General features: G+C 42.6%; 1 protein-coding gene across 1 annotated transcript; it reads right to left on the bottom strand.

Moving 5' to 3' along the window:
• Positions 1-7,258: 7,258 nt before the first annotated feature.
• LOC118587963 (secreted seminal-vesicle Ly-6 protein 1-like) lies at positions 7,259-13,628 on the bottom strand. Its single transcript, XM_036194172.1, has 3 exons — positions 13,568-13,628; positions 7,860-7,973; positions 7,259-7,383 (listed from the first exon to the last, which is right to left on the bottom strand). Exons 1-3 carry the CDS (start codon positions 13,626-13,628, stop codon positions 7,259-7,261), a joined length of 300 nt encoding a protein of 99 aa, XP_036050065.1.
• Positions 13,629-14,943: the final 1,315 nt, after the last annotated feature.

The raw sequence follows: 14,943 nt of genomic DNA, 5'->3' as shown, positions 1-14,943 counted from the left end.
ACATATACACACTACATGAAAATGCATGGTAATGGGAGATGTCATAGATGTTTTTGCACATGTAAAATTACAGACAGGAGCAACAGGTGATTTACAGTCAGTGACCCCATGGCCTGACCAAGTGGGGCTCCCCATCAGAAAGCCATTTGTCTGGTGGGTCAACCTGCTGAACACTAGTTGTCACCTGCTGTATACTCCCATAGCCTCTGGTAAAGCCATTGCTATCAGCAGCTGTCTGAACATTGCCAGCCCTAAACCTGATTTATTGTTACATTAGTACTCGTATTTAAACATATTTCTGTGGCAATGCATTATTATAAAAAAAAATAAACTCTTACATTCTAAGAGATGAGAATTTTGCTGGACCTCACAGCAAGAGTTAATGATACATTTTGAGGTCACTTAAGTGTGCTATTCCATGGTAGGTGGGAGGACTGAGATGAGCGGAGGAAGGGGTATAAAATAAATAAATATTTTTTAAAAGAAAAAGACTGCTGAGTAGTACTCCATTGTGTATATGTACCGTATTTCCTTTATCCATTCTTCAGTTGAAGGGCATCTAGGTTGTTTCCAGGTTCTGTCTATTACAAACAAAGCTGATATGAACATAGCTGAGCAAATGCCCTTGTGGTATGATTGAGCATTCCTTGTGTATATGCCCAAGAGTGCTGTAGCTGGGTCTTGGGGGAGATGGATTCCCAATTTTCTAAGGAAGCCCCATATTGATTTCCAAAGTGGCTGTACATTATGAGGTTTGCAGGCAAATGGATGGATCTAGAAAAAATCATCCTTAGTGAGATAACCCAGACTCAGAAGGACAAACACGGTATGTACTCACTCATAGGAGGATACTAGATGTAAAACAAAGATGACTAGACTGCTACACAACTCCAGGAGGCTACCTAGAAAATGGGACCATAGGAAAGACCTAAGGATCACCCAATGACAGAGAAATTGATGAGATCTACATGAACAACCTGGACGACAGTGGGAGTAATGAAGGGCAAGATTGGAGGGAAAGAAAGCTTAGGAGAGCAGGAGATCCCAGCTGGATCAAAAACAGAAAGGGAGAATGAGGAATAACAGACCATGATAAATGAAGACCACATGAGAACAGGAATAGGCAAAGTGCTCAAGAGGTCCCCAGAAATCCACAATGATATATCCTCTGTAGTCTACTGGCAATGGTCGAGAGAAAGCCTGATCTGACCTAGTCTGGTGATCAGATGATTAAATACCCTAACAGTCATCTTGGAACTCTCATCCAATAACTGATGGAAGTGGATGCAGAGATCCTCAGCCAGGCCCCATATGGAGCTCCAGGTGTCCAACTGTTGAAAAAGAGGAGGGTCTGCAAGAGCGTGAACTGTTGAATCCAAGATTGCAAAAAGCACAGGGACAAATAGCCAATAGAATGGAAGCACATGAATTATGAACCAAAGGCTGTGGAGCCCCCAGCTGGATCAGGTCCTTGGGATAAGTGAGACAATTGAATAGCTTGATCTGTTTGGGAGGCATCCAGTCTGTGGGACCAGGATCTGTCCTTAGTGCATGAGCTGGCTGTTTGGAACCTTGGGCTTACACATGGACACTTTGCTCAGTCTGGAAGGAGGTGACAGGACCTGCCTGTACTGAATCCACCAGGTTTAAATGAATCCCTAGGGGTGTCTTGATCCTGGAGGACATGGGAATGGAGGGGAGGGGCTGGGAGGAAGGCGGGGGTGGGGGTGGGAGGGGGGAGGACAGGGGATCCCATGGCTGATGTATAAAATTTAAAACACATAATAATAAAGAAAAAAAGCCTGTTTGTTTAAACTGACTTTAAGAGAACTACATAACAAGCAGTTTTGCCTTATATACCCCATGGAATCAACTTTTAAAACCTAAAAAAATGCATGGCTTTAATCTCAAGTTGTCTATTCTTCTATGCTCATGAATCAGACAACAATGCATGTATGTTTCTATATACATTATGATAATAAATAGAGAAACTGCAAATATGGTGAAAGCCCTTAAAAATGAATATCTACCATAAATGTTGGATACAACATATGGATAGTGCTTGATACACAGTGATGTTTATAAATTATTTGTTATTTGAGTCAATTGGGTTCAGTTGAAGTCAGTGAATTAAACCTTATAAAACTCTGTTAAAGGTTTCTGTAAAGTATCCTTCGTTCTTTCCTCCATGTGATGTTTTCTGTGTTAGTCAATAAAAGTGAGAATAAACCTTTTTATTTAGTAGGACACACACACACAGAGACATAGGGTGGGATAGACTCACATGATAGCCTTCAGACAGGTATAGATTCACACACAACAGACAGAGAAGACACAAGACACAAGGAAAGAAATAGAGAATTCAAATCTGGGTGCACTGTTGGTTAAATGACACCAAGGGGAAGTGCTGTGATTTGTGTCCTTAATGCGACAGTGAACAATTATTAATGCATTCGAACCAATGTACATTTCTATATTAAAAATATATAGTCTCAGTGTTGGCCAGCCACAGCAAATATTGATGATTATTTTAGAATCAAGTATTTTTAGCATGAAGAGGTTCCAACAAAAATAAAAGGGTGGGGCCCTAGAGATACATTTCAGTTAGTAGAGTCCTTGATTGGCATATACAAACCACAAAATTCAACCCCCAGCACCACATAATATTAAGTATGTTGAGGTGTATTAGTAATCCCAGCACAAAGCACTGGGATGACAGAGAATCAGAAGTTCAAGATCATCCTTAACTACATAGCAAGCTAGAAAGCAATCAGAGCAACTTGAGACATTGTATTACCAACTAAATATGCACAAATAAATAATTTCACAGTAGAATGTAAACAGAAAAGCAAGAAGAAAGAAGCAGTCAATATCTAAGAGCTTAGATACCAAACAACTTTGCATATATGATTCATTGTCTGGAATAGAAGAAGACATGGACATAAAATGCACTTGTAGACACAGTAGCCATCATTTTTCCAGAAATAATACAACATATAAAATATAGATCCAGCAAAGTTGACAGAATCCATGATAGGATAAATTTTGAACACTAAAATACAACCTTCAGCGTTCTACAAAATAACCAAGGGTTAAAAAAAAAAAAAAAGGAGCACTTTGTTACTGATCATCAAAGGTGGGAACTAGGATATTCATCAGAAACTTTGTTATACAGGAGACAATGGAGTCACATTTTTCAAATGCTATTAAACACACACACACACACACACACACACACACACACACACACACACACACACACACACACACACACACACACACACACATACACTCCTGGCCTGAATTCTACACCCAAATTACAGTTTTTGAGCTAAAAGTAAAATTTTTCTAAGCAGATAAAACATCAAATCATTAATTCTTTGGCATCAGAGTACCACAAATGTCTAAAAGTTCTGAACAGATTTTGTCTTGGCCACCAACTCCCACAGGCTCTTCCTAGAAACTTATCAGCCAAGCCAGCTGGGGAAGAAGTTAGACAATCTTCAGACCTTCACTCTCCTTCAAATCCAACACTCCAGTCTCATCGCCAGTTTGGTAGTGACCTCCTCTTTCTCTCTACCCCACCCTACCCAGTCTCCATGTGTATCCTTTCCTACAGCCTCCCTCACTACACCATCCTTTGACTTTGCCTTGAATTTTGGTAGGCACTCCCTGGGAAGCCTCCAGCCATACTGGTGAGGGAAGCAGATAGGCGATCATCAGATCTTCCTCCTCTCCTCCAAACCCAGTCCTCCCCACCTCTTTCACTCCTGTCTCATCCCCAGCTCTGTAGCAGATTACTGGCTGTGGCCTCTCCTCCCTCTTCTGCCCTTTTCACAGGGGTGTAAGCAGATCCTGGTGGCACATCCTGCATTCCTCTCTCTCTTGTGGACTCCAACAGCACCCTCTCCTCTTCTATCCATTTCATCATTAAGTGTCAGCTCCCAATGCCAAGAAGCACATCTAATCAGAACCCCCAGTAGCCACACCTAGCAAGATTTTTACAAGCATTCTCCACTAGGCAACCCACAGCCACCACACTCTCCTAAGAATCAGAGACGACAACAGAAACCAAGGAATGAAACACCCGCCCAACAAACACAAGACCAGATTTCAGCACCTAGAATTATAATTATCCCAAACCCAGATGCCTAGGTAAAACCATAAAAACACAGTAACAGCCAAAACAATATGTGTTCATTAAAACCCAGCCACCCTACCACAGTAGGCCCTGAGAAATGCAACATAGCTGAAGCATCAGATAAGGACTTCAAAATTCCTTTATGAATATGCTAGAGGTAAATAAATAAATATCTTAAAGAAATCTGAGAAAACACAAATAAGCAGCAGAAGGAAATGAAAAAAACAGTTAAACTTGCAAATAGAAATAGAATCAACATGCCAGGTGGAGGGGGGCACATCTTTAATGCCAGCACTCAGGAAGCAGAGACAGACAGATCTCTGAATTTGAGGACAACCTGGTCCACCAAGTAAGCTCAAGGACTATACAGAGAAACATTGTCTCAAAAAAAGAAAATGAAAAGAAAGAAAAAAGAATTAGAATCATTTATCAGCAGACATACACAAATATTCTCCTAAGAAAACTAGGAACAATATACCCTATAAAGAACTGCAGGTGCTCCTTACCTTTGATAGAGTATGTGACAATATATTCATTGGCTGGTAATACAACAATCTTGGTTGAAAATCACCTATCCTACCAAATATCACAGCTGGGCCTGGCCTAAGTTAAAAGAGCCTGAACTATGCAAACCTACAGTTGAGAAAACCATGGACCATGAAGGCCATTTGTTGTATAGTTACCTCAAAATAGCATAGCTGACTGGAAGCTAGGGTCACTGCATCTACTCAGCATTCAGAGAGCCAAACAGTACTCACTAGTAGCCAGGGAAAAGAACAATTTTTGAGTATTGTGGTGGCATTTTGTTCCCCAAAATATTGTGTACCCTAATAAACTTATCTGGGGTCAGAGAACAGAAATAGCCACTAGATATAGAGGACAGAAAATGGTGGCGCACACACCTTTAATCCTATCACTTGGGAGGCAGAGATCCATCCGGATCTTTGTGAGTTTAAAGCCACACTGGGAACAGCCAGGCATGGTGGCTCATGCCTTTAATCCCAGGAAGTGAGCCTTTAATCCCACGAAGTGAGGGAAGAAAGCAGAAAGATATATAAGGCATGAAAACAAGGACCTAAGTTGGTTAAGCTTTTAGGCTTTTGAGCAGCAGTTCAGCTGAGATTCATTCCAGATGAGGACTCAAAAACTTCCAGTCTGAGGAAACAGAATCAGCTGAGTAATTGGCAAGGTGAGATAGCTGTGGCTTGTCCTGCTTCTATGATCTTCCAGCATTCACCCCAATACCTGGCTCCAGGTTTGGTTTGTTTTTATTAATAAGACCATTTAAGATTCCTGCTACAGAATATGGTTTTGGGATGGCTAATCGTCACTGTAAACTTAACACAATTTAGAATTACCTGAGAAATATACTGTTAGGGTGTGTGTAAGAAGGTGTTTCCAGACAGATTCAACTGAGGAGATCCAGTAAGAATGTGAACAGCTCCCTGCCAGGGGATGAGTTCTTGGTCTCAACAAAAAATGAAAACTATGGCAGACAAGGCAGCGGGGCACTGGCCTCCATCTCTGTGCTTCCTGACTATGAACACAATGTGACTAACCTCTTCCCACTCCTGCCTCCATGTCTGTCCTGCCAGGAAGGACTGTACCCCCTTACACTGTAAGCCAGAGTAAACCCTTCCTTCCTAAAGTTGCTTTTGTCTGGTGTTGGGTGCCATGACAAGATAGAAAAGTAACTGAATCAGGTTTCTACAGGAAGGCAAAAACTCAAATTATACCACTTCAGTTGGGGATTGTCTTATACTCAGAAATGTTTGCAGAAGTTGTTCCCACAATCACAGCAAATTTATAGCCACCTAACTATCCTTCAAATAGGAAATGGATAAATTGTGTAGTAATCACATAATAAAATACTATTAAGCAATGTTGAAAAGTACCCATGCATGCAGTAAGATATATTAATCCAAATAGCATTCTGGAGGTGATACAAATACTCTGAATCTCAATTGTGGTGGTTGGAGAAGGTATATTTCCTAAATTGTAAAAATTGTTTAAAAAAAAAAACAGAAATGTCACTGCATGTAAATAATACTGAAATTAACTGATTTTATTTTTATTACATTGAGTGTGTGTGTGTGTGTGTGTGTGTGTGTGTGTGTGTGTGTGTGTGTGTACCACACTGCAATGGTCATTATGTGGAGGTCAGAGAAAAAAATCTATACTCACCTTCATCAGTCTTGGCAGCCTGGAGCTTTACATACTAAGCCATCCCATCAGCCACATGATTATCTAATTTTAAAATTTGAAAGCCAATGTGATGACTCAGAGTACAAGGGCACTGACTGCCAAGCCTGATCACTGAGTTCAATTTTCAGAACCAGCATGGTGGTAAGAAAATATGACTCTTAAAAGTTGACTCTGATGTCTGTACACATGCCATTGCATGTAAACATCAACCCAAACACACAAAATAAATAAATAAAGATAAATAAATAGACATGAAAACTTTTACATTGAAAATATTCTGAACAGCTGGCTATATGGAACTAGTAAAATAAATTTCATAAAGCATATATTACACAGCACCCAACAGCATAAGATAATATACATGTAGACAGAAAAAGCATCTACAATACATGATGTAGAAAGCAGGATGAGAGCTCCAGACATCGTCAGTAGAAAATACTTTCTGGCATGCTCCACAGCCATGACTCAATGAACAACACTGAAAAAATAAAAGTTATAATGATTTTAATATTTTAATTTTATGTAACTTTTTATATTTCAATACACACAAACAAATATCATGGCCTATTCAAAATTCTAAAAGCCTGTGATGTCTGATCCTAGTCACTTGATGGTACAAAGGATGTCTAACAGATTCATCAAGCACAAGTCTGAGTGTGCCTGTGAGACCACTTGCAGAGATGATTGGGGTAGACGTCTTTGGCCTAACCATTGGTTTAAGCTACTAATCCATTTGAAATTTGAATGGATTATCAAGAAAGGTATGCCCTGGTTGGAGGAAGTAGAACATTGTTGTGGTATCAACAGCTAATGTCAAGTACATGCAGGTGTCAGGGCTTGAGCAGTGAGGCTACAGGAGCACAGGGAAGGGATGAGGGCTCACTTAAAGTAGAATAGTGTTAAGCATCAGGTTTACAGGCTATTGCAGTAAGATTTGTCATTGCAACAGTTCATTTCCATTGTCTTATTTCCATTCACAACACTCCCATTGAAGCAAGTGATAGCACATCTCTGGACTCCAAACTGGATTTTGCCATCTGGAGAGGAAGAAGGGCAAGAGGCAAATTATAAATATTAGTGGAAGAGCCAAAGTCTCAGGAAATGAGAGCGAGGCTCCTAGGTGAAAGGTACATCTACCACACAGGCATAACTGAGGTGGCCTCTCTGCTGCCATCATCCCTCAACTCCTAACCTAACCCATAGGTAGAACTTCATTCCCAAAGTGCTGAATGGAATTTTAGAATCCAATTCCTATCATACCAGAGTGTATTCACCCAGAAAGGCTCTGAGAATCACCCAGACACCTTTCAAAAATACTTTTAATTTATAATCTGTTTGTTGGTCTGACCAACAGGTAGTGGCAGCCAGTACCGAAGCATAGGGCCTTTCCCTTTCCCTATTCTTATGAGTAAATGTATCTTCCTTCAGTCTCTGAGTTTGCCGATAGCATTCTGGAGATGGATTCATCACTGTAGGGCAGAGATGGTTCCTGGAGCTCCCAGACTTTACATACCTTGGAGCACTAGGAGTGAGGCGCACTTCTCACCAGGCTTAGCCTGACAGCAACCTTCTTCTTTCTCACAAATCCTCTCAGAATTGAGCCTAGCACACTTGAAACATGTCAAAGCTGAAAAGACAGAAGTGAGTGTTAGGGGCTCATTCAGGGCCCAGCCTTAACCATCAATGGTAGCTGAGCCTGTAGCTCTGGTTAATGAGAAATAAACAATAACCAGAGAAAGAGCTGGCTGTGTGCTGAGCTAACCCCTTCGGGAAGGGTCATGACCATGAACTCTGCAGAGAGAAAGTTGGAGGAGAGTTGGAAGGTTCCCCAACCCCATATCCTAAGAATGGACCAGGTTATTAGGATGAAAAATCAAAGCTCTGATGTGGGGCGCCTAACCCACCACACAGTGTTATATTTCTGAGACAGCATAAAGAGACAGGAGGAAGAAAGAGACCAGAGTCTGACCTCTCCAGACAGGGTTGTATTTATTAATACACACAGCAGAGGGAAGCCTCTCTCCTACAGGAAATGGAGGGGACTGCCAGGAAGAAAAGCTGGCTGGAACCCTTTACAGGGGCAGGGTGAGGGGACTGGGGGTGATGAAATTGCTGTGGTCTAGAGGACGACGCTGGGTTGCAGTCTGCCCTTCCTGGAAGTGTTTGCCTGGGATGAAGAAGACTGTCTCGACAAACAGACTGTCTCAACAGCCATTCCTTTCTGTGCTGACTGATGAGGGCTAAGCAAGGTCCACTGTGGTCTCAACCCTGAAAAGCATAGAAAGAGGTAGGGAGCAAGGACTGAAAGAAGGGAGAACAGAGGAACTAGTTCTTCCTTCACTGCTTCAAGCTGAGGAGAGCCATTGTTGGGAGGGGGTAGCCCAGGGTCCACTGACTAGAGGACCTTCTGGTCCCTTAGCAGGAGGAGAGTTTTGACTTGATCAGCCACAATGGATAATGTGATTGCCATTATGCATTACTGGAGAAACTTTGGAAAAATGATCATTGGAGGGCTCAAAACAGATGTTTGGTTACAGAGTAAAACTGGGAGACTGCTGGGGAAGGTAAAGGGAGGGGAAAGAGCAGAGGGGAGGGGTGGGTATCTATAAACATGGCTTCCATATAGGGAGGGGGAATTGCATTGAGTTTGTCTGGAAGGGGTAGGTCAGGTCAGAACAGAGATATAATAGTAGAATTGACAACCTGAAGGAGAATGATAGATAGATTTCCAGGATTGTGGGAAGAGGAGAAGATAGTAGGAGGGTGAAAATTTTCCTTCCAGGTCAGGAGATTCAGGGTGACAATGCCAGAAACCAGGAGTGCTGCACCAAAGTAAGCTACCAGAAGCAACAAGGAGCAACAGAGTGTTGAAGAAAGGGAACAGGAGAAAATTAAGGACTAATGCAAAGAATTGTGTCTGCCCTGGGGTGAAAGGGATTACAATCCCTTGCATCCAGAGTTTCTCCACAGCATCTAAAATGTCTTTTTGCAGATGTATTAAGAACAAATGGAACTGTTGTAGGGTGAGAGCTATGGGAAGAGCTTACATGGAACACTTTATTTGGATATAGAGGATGTTCAGTAAGTAAGAGGAGACCAAAAGCCCATACATAAGAGGCTTGTGGCTGAATTTTTTGTCTGATCCCTGTGTCTTTGGGCCCATTTCAGTTAGTTCTTGATGCTGAAGCAACATCATTGGTAGAAGATGATACAAATCCCATTCTCCGCAGCAGTCAGATCCAGTGTTTTTTAATCTAGAAGTAGTGCAGCAGCCAAAGACTCAGTTCTGAGAGGTATGAAGCTGGTCTAAAATTCTTTAAGGTTGTCTGAGAGTTCAAGAGACAGAGAGGTTAGTTGATGCAAAGAAGTCTTCAGTCCAGCTGTTTTAGTTCTGAGTCCTTAAACACACCCAGAGTGGCAAGAAGAGGGATGATTTGGGTGACCTGTGACCCATTAGTCCCCACTTCAGAGGTCACTGAACTGCTTTCAGGGGCCTATGGCAAAGAGGAGATCCCTTCTGAAGGGAGAAGATTTAAGTTTAAGATCCTCTCTAAAACTGCTTCAAGCTGATAAAAGGGGAAATATAGAAGGGGCATCAGCTAGCATGCCTCAGAGGAGGGTCCATCCAAGGGATCACAATGAAATTTAACAAATGGCAAAGTCCCAGAGCTTAAGTCAGGAGGTAATGACTGTACAACCTTGTGGGAACAATAAGAGACAAAGTTAATGAGGAAAATATTTTACATCAAGATTAAGTTAAGTTTTGTTTAGTGGGGTTAAATGCAATTGTAGGACTGGCTATATCATGTACCAGAGATCTTGGAAGGATAAGAAGTAACTGCAATTAGCTGTTTGTTTCATCAGACTTCTGCGTAAGGAACAAGCACCTGGAAGCTTTGTAAAGAAGTCAGTTAAAGTGAGTGTCTTAGTCAGGGTTTCTATTGCTGTGATGAAATACCATGACCAAAAGCAAGTAGGGGTAAAAGGCTTACACTTCCACATAGTAGATCATCATTGAAGGAAGTCTGACAGGAACTCAAGTAGAGCAGGAACCTGGAGGCAGGAGCTGATGCAGAAGCCATGGAGGGGTGTTGCACACTGGCTTGCTCCCCACAGCTTGCCCAGCCTGCTTTCTTATAGAACCCAGAACCAGAAGTCCAGAAGTGGCATGGCCCATAATGGGCTAGACTCTCCCCTGTTAATCACTGATTAAGAAAATGTCCTAGAGGCTTGCCTCTAGCCCAATCTTGCAGGGGAGGTTTCTCAATTGAGGCCCCCTCCACTCTGATAACGCTAACTTGTATGAAGTTGGCATAAAACTAGCCATCATAGTGAGAATCTAGTTGATAATTAAAAATAGAGATGAGTCACTTTATAGGATTGCCTAGTAAAATATCCAAATACACTGTTTGGATATTCTGGATAAGTTTCAAAAACTGTGAGTTTGATGGCAGAGTATCTGACAGCCTTTTTAAATTGGGGAACGTGGGGGTAGGGGTTAGAATATGTACCCTGGAATTAGCTTTTCTAAGATAATTCAAAGTCAAGATAAAGAGCAAGCTAACTGCACTAGCATGCCCATCCCATACCAATCATTGATGTAATGAAGGCTTTTAAGTGCCAGCCTCAAAAAACCTTCTTTTCAGGGTTCTAAAACAATGCTACAACAAGTGAGAAAGAACTAATATCTGAGGGTGAATTTGCTCACGCCATGTACTTTCTACCCATATCTCTTTATTGTTCTGAATTCAGTTCTCTCTCTGTTGTTCTCTCTTTGTTCTAACCAGAGTCTCTGAAGTTTCCAGTTTTTATACATACACAATCAGCAATTCTCTGGCCAAAGCAAGGTCACAAGGCTTGAATTCTTTCAGGGTCCTAGAGGCAGATAAGAACTGCACAAGATGATAACTGTCAGGCTTTCTTTATGACTCAAGACGGGAGAGGTTTGCAAGCAAATGGATGGAACTAGAAAAAATCATCCTGAGTGAGGTAACCCAGATTCAGAAAGACAGACATAGTGTGTACTCACTCATAAGTGCATACTAGATGTAAAGCAAAGGATAACCAGACTGCAACTCCAGGGAGGCTACCTAGTAAAGAGGACCCTAAGAAAGACACAGGGATCACCCAATACAGAGAAATGGCTGATATCTACATGAACAAACTGGACATGATGGGGGGGTGCAGTAATGGGGAGGCAAGGATGAGGGAAAGAGCTGGATCAGGAACAGAGTGGAAAAACAAGGAAAGAGATATCATGATAAATGAAGACCCCATGGGAATAGGAAGAAGCAGAGTGCGAGAGAGGTCCCCAGAAATCCACAAAGATACCTCCACAATAGACTATTGGCAACGGTTGAGAGAGTGCATGAGCTGACCTACTCTAGTGATCGGATGGCTGAACACCCTAACTGTCATGCTAGAACTCTCATCCATTGACTGATGGAAGCAGATGTAGAGATCCACGGCCAAGCCCCAGGTGGAGCTCCAGGAGTCCAGTTGGTGAGAGAGAAAGAGAGAGAGAGAGAGAGAGAGAGAGAGAGAGAGAGAGAGAGAGAGAGCTTTATATGAGCAAGAGATATTGAGACCATGATTGGAAAAAGCACAGGGACAAATAGCCAAACTACTGGAAACACATGAACTGTGAACCAATAGCTGAGGAGCCTCCATGGAACTGGATCAGGCCCTCTGGATAAGTGAGACAGTTGATTAGCTTGAACTACTTAGGAGGCCCCCAGGCAGTGGGACCAGGACCTGTCCTTAGTGCATGAGCTGGCTTTTTGGAACCTAGGGCCTATGCTGAGACATTTTGCTCAGCCTTGGTGTAGGGAGGAGGGGACTGGACCTGCCTCAACTGAATCTACCAGGCTGAGCTGAATCCCCAAGGGAGACCTTGCCTTGGAGGAGGTAGGAATGGGGGATGGATTAGAGGGGAAGGCTGCAGGGTGGGAGGAGGGAGGACAGGGGAATCTGTGGCTGATATGTAAAATTAAATTAATTATAATTTTTTTAAAAAGCCTCAGTGAACTCTTAAAGGGAACAGGGTCAAATGAGAGGGAGAGAGACCTTAAACCAATAGGGAAATCTAAGAAAGGGAGGGGGAAATTAGTGTGTAATACTACATTCTTAAGCATAGGTAGATAATAAGCTAATCAATAGACCAAGGTGAAAGTAAGTACAAAGAGTTAAGGATTAATGGAGGTTAGTTTGGCAGGGTTTGTTTCATCAGACCTTATCTGCTGGCAGGGTGAAACCAGGGCATGCTTTTTCCCTATCTATCTGAGTCTATGAATCAACAGTTTCAGACATGTAGTAATTCTATGTCCTTGGGTGTCAGTGAATGTCTCAAATGAGATTCTTTTACCTGGACACTAACACTGACCAAACACCTGCCAATAAAGATGATTCAGAGCGGGGCGATGGTGGCACACACCTTTAATCCCAGCACTTGGGAGGCAGAGGCAGGCAGATCTTTGTGAGTTCAAGGCCAGCCTGGGCTACCAAGTAAGTTCCAGGAAAGGCACAAAGGTACACAGAGAAACCCTGTCTTGAAAAACCAAAAAAAAAAAAAAAAAAGATGATTCAGGAGGACTCAAGAACATGGAAATGAGGAAAATAGTTGCAGCTACAGGGGGCTATGTGGATTTGCAATTCCTCCTTCCTGAACTTTTTTCCCCATGACAGACAGACAATCTTGGTAAACAGGCTGTCCAAACAGTCTTTCCTTTCTGTGTTGACTGATAAGGGCTGAGCCAGATCAACTGTAATCTCGAAGGAATCCTTTAATAAAACTGAGGCATTCTATCACCCAGGACTGCACAAATCCATGCTTTCATTGTCTTCATCTTGTCAATAACCTTCCTTTCCCACTTCCAATCCAAATTTAGGCCCATTCACATTTAAGCTTGAGGAATTGAGGATGCTTGAATATTGGAGAGAACAGAAGTGAAGGAAGATGGAGAGGCTGGGGAAGAGAGCAGGGTGGCAAGGAGCAGGAGGAAGAGCACTAGGACCATGACAAAGAGAAGGAGAGGGGAGCATCTTTGGGCACAGCAGAGGCAAAGGGACAAATGTTATGTGGACATGGGAATGAAGCAGAGATCAGTTCCAATGTTCACCAGGTCCTATTCCTTGCTCCTCATACCCCTTAATGGCCCCTAATCAGTGGCATCAGTATGTCTGCCTCCCTGCACCAAACCTGACCATCTGCCAGAATCTCACCTTGCAGGGAGTTCACCAGCAAGTAGAGGCCCAGTAGGAGCAGCAAGATGTGTTTTCCCATTGCAGTGAGATCTTCAGACCAGAGAGCAGCAGAAAGCAGGCCAGAGCACTCAGGAAGCACCTCAGCAAGACAGGCTTATATTATAAGCCTAGGTTGGGAGGGGCAACCAGTAGGATCCCAGGAAACGGACTGAGCATATAGCCTGAGGGAAGCCCAGATATCACGAATTTTTACTAACTTCTGCTGCTATAACACATGGCCTGTAATGCTTTCATTAAGGACAAAATTAAATTCAAGGTATACCTGTGACTCAATTAATTCTCCCCTTGGTGCTCTCCTGTCTTTTCAGAAAACTTCAGTGCAATCTGATGACCAGAAGGAAAATGCCCTCAGGTGCTCCTTTTGGGGGAAGTATGTTCAGGAGGGAATTCTGAGCCCTGTCGACTTCTAAAACTCTAGATAAGACCTGACACTCCCAGTCACCAAGCAACCCTGCTCTCCCCTTTAATATACCAAATTAAAATAAAGTTGTTCCCTTTTGTCCTGCAGGGTAGCCAGACAATCTGTGTATCTCTCTGTGCTTGGTTATTACTCTTCTCTTCCAAGAACTCCACGTTTTAGCTTTTGCTGCACTCGCCACAGCACCTTTCAAAAGGGGATTCGTGGCTGTGAGACTCAGTTCTAAGAGCTGGTGGCTGTGAGCCTGGAGGGTGTTACACCCGTGCCCTGACATTCTGTGCAGAAGGAAGCTACTTCTCTCAACTTGATACATGCAAATGTTAAACCTGTGTGCATGGAAATAGGATGCGTACCTGGACAGGAAAGGCAAAGAGCAAATTCAGGCCTGTCTTCCATGAAGGCCACAGTCATCCTCCTTACATAGGATACAAAGATAGGAAAAGTTAAAGGACTTTGACAGAAGCTTGGGAAGGAAAACCAGCCCTTCATTATGGGTCTGGATCCCTGTCTTGCTGATGAGTCAGGAAACTTCAGGCACCATGAGTAAAGCCATAGAGATTACAGATACTCCTTAACACACAGCAAACAGATGTCTGATCAGATGTTAATGTCAACTTGACACACCATGGAAAAGAGAAACTCAGCTGAAGCAGTGCCTGAATCAGATTGGCCAGTGAGCATGACTCTGAGTCATTGCTGCTGTTCTTGTTGGCTCATTGGTGTTGGAGTGTACAGTACAACATGGACTGTGTCAACACTAGGCAGAGGAAATCTAGCTGAGCAGAAGTGAGTGAGCCAGCCAGGATGCATTGAGGAGTTGTTTTGTAGGTGTATCTGTTGGGACTGGACTTCATAACTCACTTTTCTTGGTTGTGGTTTTCTGTCTTGAACAAAAGAACTTTTTCTCACATATATG

Source organism: Onychomys torridus, chromosome 7 (genome assembly GCF_903995425.1).
Source record: "Onychomys torridus chromosome 7, mOncTor1.1, whole genome shotgun sequence".
NCBI lineage: Eukaryota > Metazoa > Chordata > Mammalia > Rodentia > Cricetidae > Onychomys > Onychomys torridus.
The sequence above is the reverse complement of the archived record's forward strand: the minus strand, read 5'-3'. Positions and strand labels throughout refer to the sequence as shown.

Coding starts and splice junctions, on each gene's coding strand:
- LOC118587963 (XM_036194172.1), bottom strand. CDS start 13,628: ATGGGAAAACACATCTTGCTGCTCCTACTGGGCCTCTACTTGCTGGTG. Junction 7,974..13,567: donor GCTGGTGAACTCCCTGCAAG/GTGAGATTCTGG, acceptor CTGTCTTTTCAG/CTTTGACATGTTTCAAGTGT. Junction 7,384..7,859: donor CTCACTCCTAGTGCTCCAAG/GTATGTAAAGTC, acceptor CTTCCTCTCCAG/ATGGCAAAATCCAGTTTGGA.